At 42.6% G+C, this 23,427-nt stretch overlaps 1 protein-coding gene across 6 annotated transcripts in view; it reads left to right on the forward strand.

The window, feature by feature from the left end:
* Positions 1-23,427, forward strand: part of ADAMTS9 (ADAM metallopeptidase with thrombospondin type 1 motif 9) — a 187,142-nt gene that overhangs the window by 87,031 nt on the left and 76,684 nt on the right. For 5 of the 6 annotated variants that reach the window (XM_029052175.1, XM_029052178.1, XM_029052176.1 and 2 more), the window contains exons 20-26: positions 3,334-3,544; positions 3,866-4,030; positions 5,259-5,423; positions 8,275-8,394; positions 15,492-15,596; positions 15,723-15,890; positions 16,087-16,356. In XM_029052175.1, coding sequence (XP_028908008.1) covers positions 3,334-3,544; positions 3,866-4,030; positions 5,259-5,423; positions 8,275-8,394; positions 15,492-15,596; positions 15,723-15,890; positions 16,087-16,356 — 1,204 coding nt within the window. The remainder of the gene's footprint in view (positions 1-3,333; positions 3,545-3,865; positions 4,031-5,258; positions 5,424-8,274; positions 8,395-15,491; positions 15,597-15,722; positions 15,891-16,086; positions 16,357-23,427) is intronic. The other variant, XM_029052177.1, reaches the window with a different exon arrangement.

The raw sequence follows: 23,427 nt of genomic DNA on the forward strand, positions 1-23,427 counted from the left end.
AATCAGGTATTTATGAAAAACTGATGAAGGTGAAGGCCTTCTTGATATGGAACTTGGGGGAGACATATTTGGAATTCTTGGGGAATATAACATAAATAGAATTTTAAGTCACTCTCCCCAGTCCCCCAGCACCACAAGACTCCTTGTACTTCTAGACTGTAAGCTCATTGTGGACAGAGAAACTGCCAACTCTGTTATATATTACTCTCCAAAGCACTTGGTACAGTGCTCTGCACACAGTAAGCACTCAATAAATATGATTGATTGAAGACAAGCTGTGGTGGTTTGTCAATAAGGACTGTTTACCCGGAGCAGTGGGCAGTCTGTTGACTCCCACCTCTCTATTCTTGCCCTATTAACATTAGCATTGTTGTCTTGATTAGGTGTTATTTTTGCAATCCACCCTTATTGTTGTCTTCATCAGTCTACCCCTGAAGAAGCAATGGAAAGAGCATGGGTTTAGAAGTCAGAGGTCATTGGGTTCTAATCCTGGCTCAGCCACTTGTCAGCTGTGTGACTTTAGGCAAGTTGCTTAATTTCTCTGTGCCTTAGTTACCTCATCTGGAAAATGGGGATTAAGACTGTGAGCCCCAAGTGGGACAACCTGATAAGCTTGTATCTACCCCAGCAACGGTGCTCGGCACATAGTAAGCACTTAACAAATATCATTATTATTATTATCATTATTATTATTATTATTATTGTTAGCCCAATCTAGATTGTGAGTTCACGATGGGACTGTGCCTCATCTGTTATATTTGTCTCTTAGCCAGCCCTTCGTTTACAGTGCTTGGCACATGGAAAGGGCTTAATAAATACTACATGATGCCACTAATGCCACTTCACAGGAGTGATAGTCTCAAGAAAGGCTACTCAGAATTGGAAGAAAACTTACTAGGTATTATGCTTTAATTCTACAAGTGAAAGTAGAGTCCCCACTGCGTTTTTTGAAGCTTCCTTCAGAATGACTTTGTAAACTGGGATAGGATAGCTGGCTACCTTGACCCAGGATGGAAATGACCTTTCCATTAGGATATGGCCCCCAAAAGCTGGCCAAATGTTGAAGGGTGGATGAAAGTCTTCAATTCCTCTGTTGAATCGGGCCAAATTTTTGACTCACTTCCTTGAGGAAATAAGTCCACCCTGATTACACTATGACAGATGAGATAAAACATTGTTTTACAATTCCTAACTTAATATGTTATTTATTGGGAAAAACACCCAAAAAAGATGCAATGTAATTATAATGGAAAATAACTGCAATTCATTTTCCTTAGCCAGAATTTTAGCTCTGACCTACTTTTTGGAGAGGCTTTAGGTAGAATGAAGGGAATGAGAATAAGGGGCAACAACTGAGGGACTTCCTTACAGTGGTCTCATAAATTGCAAAAAGAAAAAAAAAAGAACACTTGAAAAAAGAATTTTCAGCTAAGGCAAGCTGAAAAATTGGTCCGTGTTGTCCATTTATGATTTTAAATAATTATCTCATTGGAATTAAACAAAGGGAAGTATTTTGGCTTACCCTCCATAATTCAATTTTTAAAAGTGAACCACAATTTAATATAGGTTAAATTAAAATGGCATTTTAATGCAAGCCCAGATAACTGGATCGTTTTCCCATTAAAATTGTTTGTTTACTCCTATATAGATAATACACATTTGAAAAAGAAATTAGGTCCAGAGAAGTCTTTAGTTTAGGAGAGCTGGAAAAGAGAGTTCTCAGACACCAATAAACAAGCAGCAACGAAACAACACTCCGGGAAGGACTGTGATTCCTTTTCAACGGGAGGAAAGGGAGAGGTTAGATTGTAAACCACGTAACCTTTTCATGACCTTCTCTCCACTGGACAAGCCAGCAGGCCCATTTACAGTCTTTGTTTGAAGATGCAGACTTAAGTGGTCTTCTCTCAAGCAGTTAGTGAAAGGTTGGATTAATTTGAACCTCTTTAATTCCAAATTACCCATATTAGGTTCCCTGAAGTTTAAACTACCAAGTTTATGCACCACATTGTTTGATTAAAACAAAACTATAAACTTAGACATTGATAACATTATAGAACTTTCCTTAAATTTGATAATGGTGTAAATGCCATAAGTGGTTGATTTGAGTTATATTTTAATAACTGGCATTATAGTAGTAATTTAAAAATAATGATAATTGTGGCATTTGTTCATTCAATAGTATTTATTGAGCGCTTACTATGTGCAGAGCACTGTACTAAGCGCTTGGAATGAACAAGTCGGCAACAGATAGAGACAGTCCCTGCCGTTTGATGGGTTTACAGTCTAATTGGTGGAGACAGACAGACAAGAACAATGGCAATAAATAGAGTCAAGGGGAAGAACATTTCGTAAAAACAATGGCAACTAAATAGAATCAAGGCGATGTACATTTCATTAACAAAATATATAGGGTAATGAAAATATATACAGTTGAGCAGACGAGTACAGTGCTGAGGGGATGGGAAGGTAGAGAGGGAGGAGCAGAGAGAAATGGGGGGAAAAGAGGGTTAAGCTGCGGAGAGGTGAGGGGGGGGCGGTAGAGGGAGTAGAGGGAGTAGAGGGAGAAGGGGAGCTCAGTCTGGGAAGGCCTCTTGTAAGAGGTGAGTTTTAAGTAGGGTTTTGAAGAGGGGAAGAGAATTAGTTTGGCGGAGGTGAGGAGGGAGGGCGTTCCAGGACCGCAGGAGGACGTAGCCCAGGGGTCGACAGAGGGATAGGCGAGACCGAGGGACGGTGAGGAGGTGGGCGGCAGAGCACTTACTATGTGCCAGTCTACTAAGCGCTGGGTAAATACAAGATAATCTCATTGGACACAGTCCCTATCCCACAGCGTGGCGCAGTGAAAAGAGCACGGGCTTTGGAGTCAGGGCTCATGAGTTCGAATCCCAGCTCTGCCACTTGTCAGCTGTGTGACTGTGGGCAAGTCACTTAACCTCTCTGTGCCTCAGTTCCCTCATCTGTAAAATGGGGATTAAGACTGTGAGCCCTGCATGGGACAACCTGATTCCCCTGTGTCTACCCCAGCACTTAGAACAGTGCTCTGCATATAGTAAGCGCTTAACAAATACCAACATTGTTATTATTATTAGTCTCAATCCCCATTTTACAGATGAGGTAACTGGGGCACAGAGAAGTGAGGTGATTTGTCCAAGGTCACACAGCAGAAAAATGTCAGACCCAGGATTAGGACCCAGGTCCTTCTGACTCCCAGGCCCATACTCTATCCACTTCTTCTCTAGTTCTTTCATCATTTTTGCAGACTTAATATGTTTTCATTTGAAAATTTTTGCTTCCAATTGAAGGTAGTTTCCATTTTCTTTTTTTATCATACAGGTGGCATGTTGCTAGAAAGAGTGAATGTAGCACACAATGTGGGTTAGGTTATCGCACACTAGAGTTCTATTGTGCTAAGTACAGTAGGCCAGAAGGGAAGACGGAAAAAGTTGATGACCGATTCTGTAGCAGTCAACCCAAACCAAGCAACAGGGAAAAATGCTCAGGAGAGTGTAACACGGGTGGTTGGCGGTATTCAGCTTGGACGGAGGTAAGTCAGTTCACCGAAAGGAAATGTTATTTTGAAAAAAGTGCTCAGATTTTGTCTCTTTCTCTTTTCTTACATTTAGTTGTGTTTCTCTTCATCCCTTATAGCTCTCATTGAGCACTTTGTGAACACACCAATGGAATGATTCAAACTTCAGAAGGACTGTGGGTTAACAATATGTTCAATGCCTGATTTGGGAAATTTCAGTTCATTATTTTTACAGGTGGTGAAGATTATTAGTGGGGGGTCTAATGTAGTAATGGATGGTGTGGCATTAAAAACTCTCATAGGTGAAAGTTTTTACTATATATCTTTTTTAAAAAGTGTTCCAAGAGCTGTGGAGGTGGAACAAGGAGGCGAAGAGCTGTCTGCATTAATACGTTCAATGATATACTGGATGACACTAAATGCAGTCAGCAAGAGAAGGTCACCATACAGAGATGTAGTGACTTTCTGTGTCCACAGTGGAAAGTAGGAGATTGGTCAGAGGTAAGACACATAGATCCTTAATGTTTGATAGACATGTAGTTTTTTATTATCAACTAAGTAATGGCCCCTAAAAATGATATTGAATTGTGTATTATTTATTTTGGAGTTGAGATTGTGTAACATTCAATTAATGTTGGTGCCTGGCTAATTAGATTGAGATATTGTAGTTAAAAAAAAAACACTATGGGGTGGTACCCAGGCCTAGTGGAAAACACATGACTGGGAGTCAGGAGACCTGGGCTCAAGTTTGAATTCTGCACTGGTCTGCTGTGTGGCCCTGGGCAAGTTACGTAGCCTTTCTGGGCATTATTTACTTATCTGTAAAAAGGAGATAAAATGCCTGTTCTTCTCCCCACTTAGGCTGTGAATCCCCTTTAGGGCAGGGACAGTGTCGAATATACATATCTTGTATCTGCCTGTGCTTAGAACATAGTAAGTGCTTAATAAATACCACAGTCATTATTATTATTACTATGTGCTGGAAGTAATACCCTTGTAGGGTTATAGAGTATTAGTATTAAAACTGTTTTTAGTATGAGAAGCAGCATGGACCAGTGAAAAGAGCACAGACCTGGAGTCAGAGGATCCAGGTTTTAATCCCTGCTCCATCACGTGCCTGCTGCGTGACCTTGGACAAGTCACTTAATTTCTCTGTGTCTCAGCTTCCTCATCTGTAAAATAGTAATTTAATACCTGTTCCCCATCCTACTTAAAATGTTAACCTCATGGGACAGGGCCTTGCCTTACCCAATTATCTTGTATCTACCCCAGTGCAATGCTTAATACAGTGCTTGGGAAATGGTAAGCACTTAAATACATATTAATTACCAAATGGTAAAATGGTATTTTTAAGCACTGTTATATACCAAAGCACTGTGCTAAATGCTAGTGAAGTTGTATTCTTTTAACATTTTATTGTGACATTTAAAAAGAAGGAAAATAATTAAAATTAGTACCTTTGCTTCTGTCAAAAATTAACATGCAGGATACTTAGAAATTGAAAGTATTTTAGCATCACATTTACCAAAGCATAAGATGTTAGACCATTCTTTAGTATTTATTTCAAAAAGTAAGTTGACACTGCTTGGGCTTTGTTATATATTTTTACAAAACAACATTTCTCAGGGGAGGAATATCTTGACTTGAAAATTTGATTTTAAGAATTAATTTTTTTGAAAAAAGAACTTGGTTCAGCAGTCAAATTAGTTTTGTCCATTCTTCATTTCAGTGCTTGGTAACATGTGGTAAAGGACATAAACATCGCCAGATTTGGTGTCACTTTGGTGAAGACCGACTAAATGATCGATTTTGTGACCTTGAGACCAAACCAGATTCTGTGCAAACATGTCAGCAACAGGAATGTGCATCATGGCAAGTAGGGCCATGGGGACAGGTATTTTAAATGATAAGGTCCTTAACTACATTCTTTCTTCTTATCTAGAGAGAGCTAGATAAATGACACTTCAATAGTTGGAATTAAACATTTGCACAGTATGGCATGTACAGTACAGGATCTGAATGGTGATTATACAGTGTGCATTTTCATAAGTACTTTGCCTCAGTTCTCAGGGTTGTCACTGCACTTTTCAGAGTACAGCAATCCATTTAGTTTCAACTGTTGCCATATCTGCATGTACTCTACTTTGAAATGAAAAATTAGCTTCCAAATACTAACATTTAACCAAAGTAACAGTTACAAATTCTACTCTTGGTAAATACTGTTTTACAGCTAATGAATGGATTTTTCAGGTTTGAAAATAAGTGATTTAGGGAAAAGTTGTTAGTCTCAGAAGTAGAAGCTTCTTAAATTTGGAATTGGGGCTGCTCAACTGTAAATTGGGCTAAAAATTCATATTCCAAGCAATCCAGGCACAATACAGGATTATAAACTTCAGCTAGGAGCTTGTTAATGGCTTTGTTAAGGCCCCAGTAATCAAAGCTGAACCAGATTCCCAAACAGAATAATTGCCAAATTTAATGATAATAATAATAATAATAATAATAATGATAATGAATAATGTTTGTTAAGCGCTTACTTTGTGCCAAGCACTGTACCAAGTATGGGGTAAACACAAGATAATCAGGTCCCACATGGACCTCACAGTCTAAGTGGGAGGGAGAACAGGTTTTGAATCCCCATTTTGTAGATGTGGGAACTGAGGCACAGAGAAGTTAAGTAACTGCCCAAGGTCACACAGCAGACAAATGGCAGAGCTGGGCTTAGAACCCAGGTCCTCTGATCCCCAGGCCCATGCTCTTACCACTAGGCTTCGCCAAGATTTAATTAATATTATAAATTGGAAAGACTATCAACAGAAAGACAGAGAGTAAAATTTACATATTTACAGCCACTGAGATTTAAAGCTGCAAATACAGAACTTGATTACCAAAAGCCACTCACCACTCATCACATGGCATCCTAAGTCTTGGGGAGTGGATAGAAAAGGTTTTAGACTAAAATATCTCCTAATTACCTCACTCTAGCTTCTTTTTTACCCTGGTTAGAGTTTAAACAGAGCAACCAGTTCAGGATGGAGTTTTTCTACTATTGGCACAGATGCTAAACTCCTCCCAGAATGCGTCAATAGCTTCTGGGAAGTGAAGGCAAAATTAACCTCTCGACTTGTTCTGGTCCTTTCTTCACCTGAAATTATCTTGCCAGGTCTGCTGGAAAGGATTTTAAAACACACTGCTTTGGCTATGATCCTTTCATCTAGCAAATTATGGGCCTTTATTCTTATGAAAATGTAAAGAAAAATTGTGCTTAAAAATTTTTTTTAAATGAGGTTTTTTTGTTAGCAGTCATTTTTATGATTCACTTTTGACATCTACATGGCAAAGATGAGCCTTTTTGGTACTATTATCATTTCTGGGGTCTACAAATGTCACACATGACTAAGTTTGACATCCTGTCTACTTGTTCAGCTGTATTCAATATAAGGTATTAGTATTCAGCCCCAATCCAAAATTTAATAATATCTACATCTTGGTTTTGAGGCAGAGACTTTATAGTGGAATAAGAAGAATGGTACACATACACAAGAGCTAAGCAAAAACTGATCTTGAGTGCCAGTTACCTGGAAATTCCAGACTCTAGAATAGCAAATGGGAAATTTTCCCCTATATAATATTTACAACAGCGTGGACTAGAGGTAATATCCTGGCCCTAGGATTGAAGAGGTCCTGAGTTCCAATCCCGGCTCTGTCACTTACTTGCAGGGTGACCTTCTGCTGTGTCACTTATTTGCAGGGTGACCATAAGCCAAGTCAGTTAACTTCTCTGTGGCTCGGTTCCCTCATCTACAGAATGAGGATTCAATACCTGTTCTCCCTCCAACTTAAAATGTGAGCCCAATATGGGATGTGATTATCGTGTATCCACTCCAGTGTTTAGTAAAGTGCTTGGTGCATTGTGCTTAACAAATACTATCATTATTATTATTATTATTAATACATTGAAATAATGAAACATTACAGGTATCATAATCCAATATACAAGCTGAACCTATTAACATCTGTGGAGATATTGGCTCATCATTGCACAGCTATGTTAAATAAACATAAATATACCACGGCAAAAGTGCAGATGGATTTGTAAATTGATTTCAGTTCATTTTGGCAGTGAATGGAGAGAAAAACTAAAAAACAGTGGGTTTTGTTTAAAAAAAAGTGCACCAGAGAGTAGAAATTGGGTTATTTTAGGTAAAATCCCAAAAAATCCATACCCTATTTTCAGTATATGTGTGTGTTATAAATAAGTGCCCAAGAGAATCCAGAGGCATTTTAACAAAAAGTTTTCTTGATTAACATGCAGTAATTTATCACCTTGGTGTATTTTTGTCACTCTTTTTCTGATTTCTCTAAATTCTCCTTATTATTCTTCAGTTGTGAAAAAAAATAGAAATTAGAACAGAATGCCTAAATTTAAAAGTTGAAAAATTCTAATAATAGAAAAGATAACAACTTGCTTTTTAAGCCCTAACACAGTATTGCTGATTCATTTAATATATCATTTTCTACCGTGCTAAAACATGTCTGCCATATTTTTGCTTCTTTTTTTTTCTTTTCTGTGCTTGTTCTGTTAAATTCTTACCATTTTGTATTTTAATCTATAATTCTCAAGATGCTCCCTAGTTTGGCAGGCATGATCATGTCCCTTTGCATATGTTATGAAAAATGTGAAAAGGAAAGAATTTATGTCGTATCAGATGTACACATATACACCTATTTATTTTTCTTTTCAGTGCTCTGTAACATGTGGACAGGGCTACCAAATGAGAGCAGTGAAATGTGTTTTTGGTGCCTATTTGGCACTAGTAGATGACAATGAATGCAATGCTGCTACCAGACCAACAGATACTCTGGTAAGATTGATCTTTTCTAATAGTAATAATCATGATATTTATCAAGTACTTAGTGTGTACCAAGCATTGTGCTGTTCTTGAGGTAGATAATAGGTCATCAGCTCAAATACAGTCCCTGCCCCAAACAGGGATCACAGTCTGAGAGAGAAGGAGAAAAGGTATCATTTTCTCCATTTTACAGATGAGAGAAATGGGGAACCAAGAAGTTAAGTGACTTGCCCAAGGTCACACAGCAGGCAAGTGACAGAACTGGGATTACGATACAGGTCTCCAGACTCCCAGGCCCATGGTATTTCCATTAAGGCCAAGCTGCTCTACTCCAATAGTCAATAACATTTATCAACCACTTAAAATGTTCAAAACAATGTTCTGAGTGCTGGAAAAAATATTTTGACATTTATTCAGATGCAGTTCCTGGCTCACAATGGATTCACAATCTAAATGTGTAGGAGAGAGGAAGGATAGGAAGTCAACAATTTAAATGAGTCAAAATAAGGAAGAACAGATAAAATAGACCAATCGACCCATTTAAGAAGCAGAGTGGCCTAGTGGAAAGAGCACAAGCTTGGGAGTCAGAGGACCTGGCTTCTAATCCCGGCTCCACCCCTTGTCTACTCTGTGACCTTGGACAAGTCACTTAACTTTTCTGTGCCTCAGTTACCTCACCTGTAAAATGGAGATTAAGACTCTGAGCCCCATTTGGGACATGGATTGTGTCCTGCCTGATTAGCTTGTATCTACCCCAGTGCTTCACACATAGTAAACACTTAATGATTGCCACTAAAAACAGTAAAAAATAATATCAAGCACAAAACAATCTTTACTCTTCAGTCCTTGGGTAAACCATAGCTCTGGGTAAGCAGTCGAGTGTGAAAAATTACTACAATCTTGATTCTAGGTGTTGGGATGGTAAATTCTCCCTTCTTTTAAATAGTCTTTGTTAAGAGTTTACTATGTGCAAAGCACTGTTTTAAGCACTGGGGTAGATACAAGTTTATCTGGTTGGAGGCAGTCCCTGTCCCACATGGGGCTCACAATCTAAATTAGAGGGAGGAGTATTTAACTCCCATTTTACTGATAAGGTAACTGAGGCACAGAGAAATTGTCACTTGCCTGAGGTCACCCAGCAAGAAATTGGCAGAGCTGGGATTAGAACCCAGGTCCTCTGACTCCCAGGCCCATACTCTTTCCACTAGGTCATGCTGCTTCTCAGAACTACAAAATATAGTACAGTAAATGTGCTGTAAGCTGAGCATTCCCTTCCTTACAAATCAGTCAATAGTATTGATAGCAATCAACAATATTACTGTGTACAGAGCTTGGGAGAATGCAGTAGAGTAAATTGACACCATCTCTGACATCAAGAAGCTTACGCTCTATCCGGGTGATAGACACTAAAATGAATTATAGATAGGAAGTAAGAAAGCAGAATGTGTATATGAGTTAGTTATTAAGTAGTTACGTGCTAAGGGAAGTTGAGAGCATTTAAGTGTTTTTGTGGCCGGAAGTGTTGAAGTGTCAGTTGTGAAGAGATATGCTTTCAGAAGGGCTTTGAGATAAGGAGAGCTATGGAGTATCAAATGTGAAAGATGAGGTGATTTTCTGACAGGAGGGAGGGTCAGTGGTGAGAGAGAGAACAATAATCCACCATGAGTAGTTAAGCATGAGAGGAACGAAGAGTGAGTCAGCATGTAATGGGAGAAGGGAGTGGATAAGTAGGAGGGAGAAAGATGATTGAATGCCTTGAAGCCATTGGGCAGCAGTTCCTGCTTGTTTCAGGGAGGTACCACTATGTCAAATGATATAAAAAAATGAAATTTCAAACTCCTTATCATTTTCTTTTACAGAAAGTAGGCTCTTGGACAGGTCTGATTGGGTGAGATTTCCAGGAATAATTGGAGGAACTTTTGAAGGGTTCTTGATCTGTATAGTCTCTCAGGGGTCTTGGCTGTTAGATTTACTGTAGCCTCAGAACTAAAGGGCTCCCCTCTCAGAGATGTGAATGACCAATGTAGTCAAATAACAAAACTGACAGGCAGATGGAAGGGTCACGAGGGGAGGCGAAGGGTAACAAGGATAAGCTAGTGGTGAAGATCTGTGAGGAAAGTCAAATGACAAGATGAGTGAACTGATCTATAAGCAGATGGATGATCATCTTATATGTCCTTTTGTGTTTTTCCTACCTGTAGTTTATTTTAATGTCTCTCTTTCCCATTAGACTGTACACTTCTTAAGGGAAGAGATAATAATAATAATAATGTTGGTATTTGTTGAGCGCTTACTATGTGCAGAGCACTGTTCTAAGCGCTGGGGTAGATACAGGGTAATCAGGTTGTCCCACGTGAGGCTCACAGTTAATCCCCATTTGACAGATGAGGTAACTGAGGCACAGAGAAGTGAAGTGACTTGCCCACAGTCACACAGCTGACAAGTGGCAGAGCTGGGATTCGAACTCATGACCTCTGACTCCCAAGCCCGTGCTCTTTCCACTGAGCCACGCTGCTTCTCTTGTACTCTCCCAAATGCTTAATACAGTGCACTGCACACAGTAAGCAATCAATAAATGCTATTGATTGGATAGAAAGTGCAAATGATAGCAATTTTTTTTTCCTCAGGCCTGATATAATTGCCTGAGGATGACTGTTGCTTTAGCTTTAACCCTGTTTTGATATTGTTCAAAAATGTCCTGAACCCCAGGCGCAGACTAAGACCACAAGAGGGTTTTGGGGGGGGGGGGGGGATTAATGGTATTTGTTAAGCGCTTATTATGTGCCAGGCACTGTTCTAAGTGCTGGGGCAGATACAAGGTAATCCAGTTGGACACAGTCCCTGTCCCTCATGGTGCTCACAGTCTCAATCCCCACTTTATAGATGAAATAACTGAGGCCCAGAGAAGTGAAGTGACTTAACCAAGGTCCAGGCCAGCAGAAGCAAAAGTAGAAAATGGGAAAATCCTTGAAAAGCATCTAGGAGACAGTTGAAGAGGGCTATGAGAAGATAGAGCCCTAACACCAACTGGTGCTTGCTCTGAGGGTGACAGAAAATTGGAAATGGGCATGATATAGAAATATTTTCTGCTTCACCAGCTCATCTTCAACAATGTAGTAGTCCTGGGAGATCAGAATGTCTATAAAATAATATTATTTTTTAAAGAAAAAGAATATTTCTCAGTAGGCGACCTGGTCATGACCTCAATGCCCCTTCATCCCTTCCAGTCCTTTGCTTCTTTAATTCAGCTAATTTAAACCAATTAGAATGAAATCTACCTTTCAGTCCTGACCTATCTCCTCTATAGTCTCTCATTTCCTTCTGCCTTCAGGACATCTCTACGCTGACACCTCAAACTTAACATGACCAAACAGAACTCTTCATCTTCCCACCCACACCCCCGCCACCCTGTCTTTCCCATCACTGTAGACACCACCACCATTCTAGTGCAAGTCCATAACCTCGACATTATCCTTGACTCATCTCTCTCATTCAACTCACATATTCAGTCTGTCACCAAATCCTGTCGGTTCTACCTTGAGAAGGTTCTACCTTCTACCTGGAGAAGCAGCGTGGCTCAGTGGAAAGAGCACGGGCTTTGGAGTCAGGGCTCATGAGTTCGAATCCCAGCTCTGCCACTTGTCGGCTGTGTGACTGTGGGCAAGTCACTTAACTTCTCCGTGCCTCAGTTCCCTCATCTGTAAAATGGGGATTAAGACTGTGAGCCCCACGTGGGACAACCTGATTCCCCTATGTCTACCCCAGCGCTTAGAACAGTGCTCAGTACATAGTAAGCACTTAACAAATACCAACATCATTATTATTATTATTATTACCTTCCAAACTGTCAAAATCCACACTTTTGTCTCCATTAAAACTGCTACTCTGCTGATCCAAGCACTCATTCATTCATTCATTCAATAGTATTTATTGAGCGCTTACTATGTGCAGAGCACTGTACTAAGCACTTGGAATGAACAAGTCGGCAACAGATAGAGACAGTCCCTGCCGTTTGACGGGCTTACAGTCTAATCGGGGGGACAGACAGACAAGAACAATGGCAATAAATAGAGTCAAGGGGAAGAACATCTCGTAAAAACAATGGCAACTAAATAGAATCAAGGCGATGTACAATTCATTAACAAAATAAATAGGGTAATGGAAATATATACAGTTGAGCGGACGAGTACAGTGCTGTGGGGATGGGAAGGGAGAGGTGGAGGAGCAGAGGGAAAAGGGGAAAAAGAGGGTTTAGCTGCGGAGAGGTAAAGGAGGGGTGGCAGAGGGAGTAGAGGGAGAAGAGGAGCTCAGTCTGGGAAAGCCTCTTGGAGGAGGTGAGTTTTAAGTAGGGTTTTGAAGAGGGGAAGAGAATCAGTTTGGCGGAGGTGAGGAGGGAGGGCGTTCCAGGACCGTGGGAGGACGTGGCCCAGGGGTCGACGGCGGGATAGGCGAGACCGAGGGACGGTGAGGAGGTGGGCAGCAGAGGAGTGGAGCGTGCGGGGTGGGCAGTAGAAAAAGAGAAGGGAGGAGAGGTAGGAAGGGGCAAGGTGATGGAGAGCCTTGAAGCCTAGAGTGAGGAGTTTTTGTTTGGAGCGGAGGTTGATAGGCAACCACTGGAGGTGTTTAAGAAGGGGAGTGACATGCCCAGATGGTTTCTGCAGGAAGATGAGCCGGGCAGCGGAGTGAAGAATAGACTGGAGCGGGGCGAGAGAGGAGGAAGGGAGATCAGAGAGAAGGCTGACACAGTAGTCTAGCCGGGAAATAACGAGAGCCTGTAGCAGTAAGGTAGCCGTTTGGGTGGAGAGGAAAGGGCGGCTCTTGGTGATATTGTAAAGGTGAAACCGGCAGGTCTTGGTAACAGATAGGATGTGTGGGGTGAACGAGAGAGACGAGTCAAGGATGACACCGAGATTGCGGGCCTGAGAGACGGGAAGGATGGTCGTGCCATCAACGGTGATAGGGAAGTCTGGGAGAGGACTGGGCTTGGGAGGGAAGATGAGGAGCTCAGTCTTGCTCATGTTGAGTTTTAGGTGGCGGGCTGACATCCAGGTGGAGACATTCTGGAGGCAGGAGGAGATGCGAGCCTGAAGGGAGGGGGAGAGGACAGGGGCGGAGATGTAGATCTGCGTGTCATCTGCGTAGAGATGGTAGTCAAAGCCGTGAGAGCGAATGAGTTCACCGAGGGAGTGAGTGTAAATGGAGAACAGAAGAGGGCCAAGAACTGACCCTTGAGGAACTCCAACAGTTAAAGGATGGGAAGGGGAGGAGGCGCCTGCTAAGGAGACCGAGAATGACCAGCCAGAGAGATAAGAGGAGAACCAGGAGAGGACAGAGTCCGTGAAGCCAAGGTGAGATAAGGTATGGAGGAGGAGGGGATGGTCGACAGTGTTAAAGGCAGCAGAGAGGTCAAGGAGGATTAGAATGGAGTAGGAGCCATTGGATTTGGCAAGAAGGAGGTCATGGGTGACCTTAGAGAGAGCAGTCTCAGTAGAGTGGAGGGGACGGAAGCCAGATTGGAGGGGGTCCAGGAGAGAATGGGAGTTAAGGAATTCTAAGCAGCGATTGTAGACGACTCGTTCTAGGATTTTGGAAAGGAAGGGTAGTAGGGAGATAGGGCGATAACTGGAAGGGGAAGTGGGGTCAAGAGCGGGTTTTTGTAGGATGGGGGAGACATGGGCATGTTTGAAGGCAGAGGGGAAGGAGCCATTGGAGATTGAGTGGTTAAAAATAGAAGTTAAGGAAGGGAGGAGGGCAGGGGCGATGGTTTTAATAAGGTGAGAGGGAATGGGGTCTGAGGCGCAGGTGGAGGGGGTGGCACTTGCGAGGAGGGAGGAGATCTCCTCTGAGGATACTGCAGGGAAGGATGGAAAAGTAGGGGAGAGGGTTGGGTGGGGGGGGGCGGGGAGAGGCGGAGGGGTGACTTTGGGGAGCTCAGACCTGATCGTGTTGATTTTTGTGATGAAATAGGTGGCCAGATCATTGGGGGTGAGAGATGGGGGAGAGGGAGGAACAGGGGGCCTAAGGAGAGAGTTAAAGGTCCGGAACAATTGGCGGGGGTGATGGGCATGGGTGTCGATGAGGGAGGAGAAGAAGTTTTGCCTGACAGAGGAGAGGGCAGAGTTAAGGCAGGAAAGGATAAATTTGAAGTGTGTGAGGTCGGCTTGGTGCTTGGACTTTCGCCAGGAGCGCTCAGCAGCTCGAGCATAGGAGCGTAGGAGGTGGACGGAGGAGGTGATCCAGGGCTGTGGGTTAGTGGAGCGAGAGCGGCGGAGGGAAAGGGGGGCGAGAGAGTTGAGATGAGTAGAGAGGGTGGAGTTGAGAGCGGAGACCTGATCATCGAGAGTGGGAAGTGAGGACAGGGCGGCAAGGTGAGGAGAGATGCTTTTGGAAAGACGGATGGGATCAAGAGAGCGGAGGTCTCTGTGGGGCAGTAGCGAAGATTTGCAGGGGGAGGGAGTGTGAGAGATGAGGCAGGTGAGAAGGTTATGGTCAGAGAGAGGGATTTCAGAGTTGGTGAGGGAGGAGATAGTGCAGCGGTAGGAGATGACGAGATCGAGGGTGTGACCGAGTCAGTGGGTGGGCGCGGTATGGTGGAGGAGGAGGTTGGCAGAGTCGAGGAGGGATAGCAGGCAGGCGGCAGAGGAGTCATCGGGTACATCCATATGGATGTTGAAGTCTCCGAGGATCAGAGTGGGCAGAGAGAAGGAGAGAAGGAAGATGAGAAAGGGGTCTAGGTGGTTGAAGAAGTCGGAGGTGGGACCAGGAGGGCGGTAGATGACAGCGACAAGTATCTGGAGGGGGTGGTAGAGGCGAATGATATGGTCTTCGAAGGAGGGGAAGGAGAGGGAGGGGGGAGGAGGGATAGTGCGGAAGCGGCAATTTGATATTCACCCCACCCTCAGCCCCACAGCACTCATGTATGTATCTGTAATTTATTTTAATACCTGTCTCCTCCACTAGACTGTAAGCTCCTTGTGGCAGGGAACAGTTCTACCAACACTCCTGTACTGTACTCTCCCAAGTACCTAGTACAGTACTCTGCCCACAGTAGGCACTTAATACATACCATTGATCATTTGAAAAATAAACTCAACTCATTCCTCCACTAGGACTGTGAAACAGTGCCATGCCATCAGCTTCCACTTGTCCCAGAACTGAAAAGAAATCTGCCTCATGTACAAAGGACACAGTGGAGATTTGGATCATGGACACCGGTAAGGGAGTTAAATTGAACGTGTGAAGAGAGAGAATATTTATTTTTCGTGTGATGGTAGGGTTCAAGCCCCTGACCAGTAGGAGGCAGCTTCCCATAACTATTCTGCCCACTTCTCTTTCTCCAGTGCTCAGCAACATGTGGAAAAGGCACCAGGATGAGATATGTCAGCTGCCGTGATGAACAGGGCTCGGTAGCTGATGCAGAAGCTTGTTTGCCCCTTCCCAGACCATCAGCGAAGGAAGTGTGTACAGTGACACCCTGTGGTCAGTGGAAGGCCCTTGACTGGAGTTCTGTAAGCAAGTTCATTTATTATTTGGGGGTAGAATGTAGAGTGTAGCTGTGCGATTCTCTAACGTGGTGGCCAGGATTTATTTCACAATTTTCCCCCTGTGGTTATGTGTGCTTTAAGGGTTGGGGGAAGACAAGCATTCACTCCTACATTCATCACCAAATGATCAATCTTGTTCCTTTTTGAAATTCCAACCCAGTGCTCAGTGACCTGTGGGCAAGGTAAGGCAACCCGCCAAGTGGTCTGTGTCAACTATAGTGATCAAGTGCTTGATCGAAGCGAATGTGACCTGGATGACATCCCAGAAGTGGATCAAGACTGTTCCATGTCTCCCTGCCTCCAAAGGAGCCAGGGCAATGGCCAAGAAGAAAACCCCTTCCCAAATGAAGAGAATCAACCCAGAAGTCCAAACCCAAGTGGCATCCACATTCTCGGTGGCAATCAGTGGAGAACTGGACCCTGGGGTGCAGTAAGTATCCTAAGAAGCACTTCCCTATTCAGGCTCTCCAATTTCATCCTGAACAGATTCAGGGAAAACAAATTGAAAATGATCGAATGTGGTGTCATTATATGGGATTGACACTCCATCGTGTTTTGATTTGATTTAGAAGACTGTAAAAGTCTACTCATTACTGCTGAAGTGATACCATGCAATTGGGTTTGCACATCTATATTAAATCACAGTGGCTTTGGGGAGATCACCTCCCACTGATTGAGAGGCTTCTCCAGTATATACGTGTTGATAGGATAGTCTACTGGGAGAGATTGTGAGAGTAATTATGATTGATTCTTGAAGATACTGACTGTGCAGATCTGTGGGGAAATTGAGAAGGCAAGGAAACTTATGAGCAGAGAGTTCTAAATGAAAGTAATTTCCTTTCTTGCTATTTTTAAGATGAGTGTACTTTCAGATCAGCTTAGTTGGGTATATAATTTCGAAAAAAATTGTTGCTTTGGATTAGGAGGAAAATGCTGGCAAATATAATGTAATTGATATTGTAGGTAGATTAGTTCATGCTCTAGAAATATTTAAAATCTATGGAGGAGAATTATTACTCCCCCACAGAGACCTCTGCTCTCTCAACCTCACTGGCTTAGCCTCCCTACCCACTCTTGATGACCAAATAGATACTCTCAACTTCTCCCTCTCTATTCAACTCAACATACTTGCTCTCCTATCCCTTCATCGCTCCTGCACCACTAATTCACAGCCCTAAATCACCAACACTGTCAGCCTCCTTTACTCTTATACTCGAGCTGCTAAACGCTGCTGGCAGAAATCTAAACACCAGGCCAACCTTGTCCATTTTAAGTTTGTCCTTTCTTACCTTAATTCTGCCTTCTCCTCTGCCCAGCAAATCTATTATTCTTCCCTTATTGACACCCCGTCCATCACCCTTGTCAGATGTTATGGACATTTAACTCCCTCCTTAGGCCCCCTGTTCCTTCCCCTCCCTCATCCCTCCCCCTCAATGATCTGGCCACCTACTTCATTAGGAAAATTAACACCATCAGGTCTGAGCTCCCCAAAATCACCCCTCCCCCTTCTCCATCCCCTCCACCCCCAACTCCTTTTCTACTCTCCCATCCTTCTCAGCAGTATCTTGAGAGGATATCTCCTCCCTCCTCTCAAGTGCCACCCCCTTCACATGCACATCAGACCCCATTCCCTCCCACCTTATAAAAACTCTCTCCCCTTCCCTCCTCCCCTCCTTAACTTCCGTCTTCTACTGCTCAATCTCCAATGGCTTCTTCCTCTCTGCCTTCAAACATGCCCATATCTCCCCCACCCTAAAAACACCCTCCCTTGACCCACAGTCCCCTCTAGCCCCATCTCCCTCCTACCCTTCCTTTCCAAACTCCTAGAATGAGTCGTCTACACTCGCTGCCTCGAATTCCTTTCCTCCAACTTTCTCCTGGACCCTCTCCAATCTGGCTTCCATCCCCTCCACACCACTGAAACTGCCCTCTCAAAGGTCACCAATGACCTCCTTCTTGCCAAATCAAACAACTTATACTCCATCCTAATCCTCCTCGACCACTCAGCTGCCTTTAACAGTGTGGACCATCCCCTTGTCCTCAACATGTTATTCAACCTTGGCTTCACCAACTCTGCTCTCCTGGTTCTCCTTTTGTCTCTGTGGCCAGTCATTCTCAGTCTCCTTCACTGGATCCTCCTCCCCCGCCCATCTACTAACTATAGGGGTTACTCAAGGGTCAGTTCTTGGTCCCCTTCTATTCTGCAGCTACAATCACTTCTTTGGTGAGCTCATTCAATCCCATGGCTTCAACTATCATCTCTACACGGATGATACCCAAATCTATATCTCCTCCCCTGTTCTCTCTCCCTCCCTCCAGGCTCACATCTCCTCCTGCCTTCAGGACATCTCCACTTGGATGTTCTCCTGCCACCTAAAACTCAACATATCCAAGACTGAGCTCCTTATCTTCCCTCCCAAACCCTGTCCTCTCCCTGACTTTCCCGTCGCTGTGGATGGCACTACCATCCTTCCTGTCTCAAAAGCCCACAACCTTGGTGTCATTCTTGACTCTGCTCTCTCATTCACCCCTCATATCAATCCATCACCAAAACCTTCCGATCTCACCTTCACAACATGGCCAAGATCCACCCTTTCCTCTCCATCCAAACCACTACCACGTTAGTACAATCACTCATCCTATCACGACTGGATTACTGCATCAGCATCCTTTCTGATCCCCCAACCTCCTGTTTCTCCCCACTTCAGTCTATACTTCACTCTGCTACCTGGATTATCTTTCTACAGAAATGTTCTCTGCATGTCACCCCCCTCCGCAAAAATCTCCAGTGGTTGTCTATCAACCTCTGTATCAAGCAAAAACTCCTCACTATTGGCTTCAAAGCTCTCCTTCACCTTGCTCCCTCCTACCGCACCTCCCTTCTCTCCTTCTACAACCCAGCCCACACATTCCGCTCCTCTGGTCCTATTTTTCTCATTGTTGCTCGTTCTTGCCTGTACCGCCATTGACCCCTGGCCCACGTCCTACCTCTGGCTTGGAATGCCCTCCCTCCTCAAATCCACCAAACAATCACACTTTCATCCTTCAAAACCCTACTGAAGACTGATCTCCTCCAGGAAGCCTTCCCAGGCTAATCCCCCTTTTCCTCAGTTCCCTCTCCCCTTCCCAACTCCCCGACTCGCTCCCTTTGCTCTACCCCCTCCGCCCCACAGCACTTGTATATATATGTACATATCTATAATCCTATTCATTTATATTAATGCCTGTTTACTTGTTTTGATGTGTATATATATCTTTAATTCTATTTATTTATATTGATGCTGTTGATGCGTGTTTACTCTTTCTGATGTCTGTCTCCCCCACTTCTAGACTGTGAGCTTGTTGTGGGCAGGGAATGTTTCTCTTTGTGGCAGAATTGTACTTTTCAAGTGCTTAGTTCAGTGTTCTGCACACAGTAAGCACTCAATCAATACGATTGAATGAATGAATGAATGAGTGAATGAATGAATGAATGAATGTTGTGTCCCTTTGACATTTATCTGAAAAGCACATTGTCAGGTGAATCACATTTTTTTTTAATTTAACTGAGTGGCATGTAGGACTGATGACCTGGAAATTCTCTACTCTTCCCTAACCCCATGTGTGGTGAGGGTATGGAGTTACTGATTACTCAATTGTCTTTTAAAAATTATGTATCATGATCATTTCTTCCCTCACTCGTAAATTGTATTTAATTATTTAATGGGTACAAAACAAAGTGCTTCTGGAGGAAATTTGTCAGTTTTCCACAGTGATGCAGTTTCAATAAATTAGATGCATTTTTATGTGACTGCTGGTAAATTGTGGAGTGTATTGATCCATTCCAAATGCTGATTATGTGGAGGGCACCCATCGAGTTAATCAGTGCCAGGCTTTCATCTCATTTCTTTCTTTCCTTTTCTTTTTCAATCTTTTTTTTTACATAGGTTATAAAGGATTTAGCCTCTGAAGGATTAAAGACTGCTTAATGAAAATCTCTGAATGCTCTCTGATTCTTCTTGGTCTGAGACTCTCAAATGCCTACATGTTCATTTTATTTGTAGTTTTTAATACTCCCCCTGAGAAGACACAGTTATTACTTAGGACCAGATTTGGACCTTTTGACACTGAGATTATTGACTGTGTCTCTGGGAAAAATGACAAAGATGGGATCTATTCTTCCTCCCACATCCTCTCCTCCTCCCACTCCCAAAAACCCTGTTCAGTAGTTATTATGAAATTATCAAATTTCATTCTTATTATAGGTGCTCACAATTGTGTTCAAGTACTAAGAGATGCCAGTGTTGGAAAACATGGTAGTCTGACCTTTGAAGGGCAAACTTGTTCCATTCTACTACAGTAAGGATGATAAAGTACTCATATATAAAGTGACTACCCTGCACAATCACTTCATGTCTCCCAAATGCAGGATTGCGATAGCCATCTGGGGAGTCTGTCACCTTAATTGCTAACCACTTGACTCCTGGCAATTTTTCATAATGGAACCAGATGAGTGGTGGTCTATGCGGAAGGGAACTCTAGTGACTGGGAATCCCACTGGCCCACCCTCCCTCACCCTGGGTATGATGTGCCAGGATTGCTTCACTCCACCAGAATTTCCTCATCAGTCAATCCCAGCTTCAGCTCCAGTTCCATCCAGAGGTAGACAGGAGAAAAGACTTGGATGGTCTTGGGGGATCCAGGGGAAAGTGAGGATTGGGAGAAATCTGTGTGATGCAAGAGAAGGAAAATGGTCTTTCTCCCTTTGTCTCTTATATCTCTGCCTTCCTGCTTTTTTTTCTCCTCCCTTTCCTTATTTCTAACCCCCTGCATATGTTCAGATGCACATGTTCAGGCCCAGGCCACTTGAAAGCCCTGCACACTGAAAATGAGTGACCTATTTTGTCGTGGAGTATAGAGTCTTTAAATTCATAATGAAGAGAATCTGGAGTAATACCTGAAGCTTGAGTTGGAAATTAGTCCCTGCTAAATTGAAAATAATAAAAGATTTTCTCTGGACCGCTAAAAGTGATTCACTTGTGAGCTTGTTATAATGACTGTGTAAGATACAAAATTCTCTCCAAGGATGTGAATGTAGCTGGTGACAGAATTAAAACAAAAAAAATCTTAAGGAAATAACAGTGATCCAGAGATTATTCAGAGATAATTAGTAAAACCAACAAATATGTTAGTTTTACTGAGTAGCTGAGTGTCAAAGTAAACATTTGGCTAAGGGTAAAGGGATTCAAATGTCCACATAAATTAAAGGATTATGAGGGCAATCAAAAGATTATGATAACTATGCAGGTTATTTGAAAGAAGAAAACATAAGCATTTTCCATTTAACAAAGTGGTCTTTACACTTTTAGGAGATTAAATGTGGGTTTTCCAGTTTGGATGCTTTGCATTGTTTTTCATGGGAAAAATAGCAAATCTCTCGTTACTGTATGTTTTTTTGAAAAACAAAAAGTTAAATGCTTTTTGCAGGTGCCAGCCACATAGCACTTAACAGTTTAAAAACTGGTTTGACCAGTTTAGTTGTGGCCATAGGTAAATGGGATAAATAAAAGGGAGAGAGAGAGAGAGAGTGTGTGTGTGTGTGTGTGTGTGTGTGTGTGTATTTTTTGCTAGGTTGAAATCTAGAGAGTGGAATCCAGGGTGATCTGCTTTTTTGGAATGATATCAGTTTGCTAGATGAGTACCGGCTCAGTGGAAAGAGTACGGGCTTTGGACTCAGAGGTCATGGGTTCGAATCCTGGCTCTGCCACTTGTCAGCTGTGTGACTGTGGGCAAGTCACTTAACTTCTCTGTGCCTCAGTTACCTCATCTGTAAAATGGGGATTAAGACTGTGAGCCCCACATGGGACAACCTGATTCCCCTGTGTCTACCCCAGTGCTTAGAACAGTGCTCTGCACATAGTAAGCGCTTAACAAATACCAACATTATTATTACTGCAAATTAGTTATATGAACATAACAAAACTGGCTGAGGAAGGATACAAGTGTAGACTCCAAAAAACCCTGGGAACTTGATTCGTTTTAGAACAGATGGTTCTCTTTAAAGGTGAATTGAGTTCTGTTTGGACAGAAGGAGTTTGCAAACACAAATTAGACGTAGAAAGATAAGGAAATTATGTCAAGAGGAAAATACTCAAGAAATGTAATACAATAAAGGAGGTATGAAAAGATTGCTTGGGAAGTTCTTGAAATATACACTTAGAGATGTAGGGGAAGATGTTGGGTGGTTATCAGAAGCCCCTACATATGTCAGGAGTTTCTGGCCATTCAGCATGCATTTTGCAATACCCTAACAGGAAAAACCAAAAGACCAGAGAAAAAGAATTAGTTTAGCCTTAGACCTACTTAGACTCTGAGGCCCATGTGGGACAGGGACTGTGTCTGACCTGAATTGACTTAAATCTACCCCAGTGCTTAGAACAGTGCTTGACACATAGTAAGCTCTTAATGAGAGCGTGAGAAGCAGTGTGCCTAGTGGATAGAGCACAGTCCTGGAAGTCAGAAGGACTTAGGTTCAACCAATTGTCTGCTGTGTGACCTTGGGCAAGTCATTTAATTTCTCTGAGCCTCAGTTGCCTCATCTGTAAAATGGAGATTAAGACCATGAGCCCCACATGGGACATAAATAGTGTCCAATGTGATTAGTTTGTATTTTCCCCAGTGCTGTACTCAACGCCTAGGAAATAGTAAGCACTTAGCAAATACCATTAAAAAAAGACAAATACAACAATAATATAAATACAATTAGAATAAGAAAAATAACTAGCCCACGGAGACTCTGGGAAGAGGCAGTTTGGAAGAATCCAGAATTGGGCTTTCCATGGCAATGGGTCTTTCTTTGGCCTCCTTTCTCTCCTTCCCTGAGCTCTCCTGGTCTGGTCTGTCCACCTCCCTTGCCACTCATAAGTGGCTCCTTCAAACCCATTATTGAATGGGACCACTAGACTGGTAAGAAATGCAGTATATATAGAGGGTAAATTGACAATGTGAGATTTAACAAAACACACTGGAAAAGCAAAACATAAAATAAATATTAAAATCACCATCTTTGGGAAATATTAGGAGAAAGGGAAAGGAATTGTTTTTGTATGTAAAAAGGCATATAACTTGGACAACAACTGAAGAGTTCTGCAAACAAGAGACTCAGTGGCTTTCATTTCAATGACTGACAGTGAACCTGAGCATAAAACTGGGTGCTGGTTAAAAGGGAAGTTAAAAACCAACCCAGGTAAACTAACCTGAATTAAAATAAACAAAATAACCACATGGATGCACCAGCTGTATTAATGATCATGACCCTCTCTACCTTAAGACAATGTTGTAAGGATAAAATTGGAAAATGAAGGTGAAAGTGGTGTGAAGTAAAAGTGATATGTAAACAGCAGTTTAACCTATGCATATTTAACAGCAGCTAAGTGTGATGGCTGAATTGCTAGTTTCCAATATGAGTTCTTACAAATGATTCTTTCATCATTACTGAATCAGTTTCTTATTTGTAGGAGTT

The sequence above is a fragment of the Ornithorhynchus anatinus genome, chromosome X1, assembly GCF_004115215.2.
Source record: "Ornithorhynchus anatinus isolate Pmale09 chromosome X1, mOrnAna1.pri.v4, whole genome shotgun sequence".
NCBI classification, from domain to species: Eukaryota; Metazoa; Chordata; class Mammalia; order Monotremata; family Ornithorhynchidae; genus Ornithorhynchus; species Ornithorhynchus anatinus.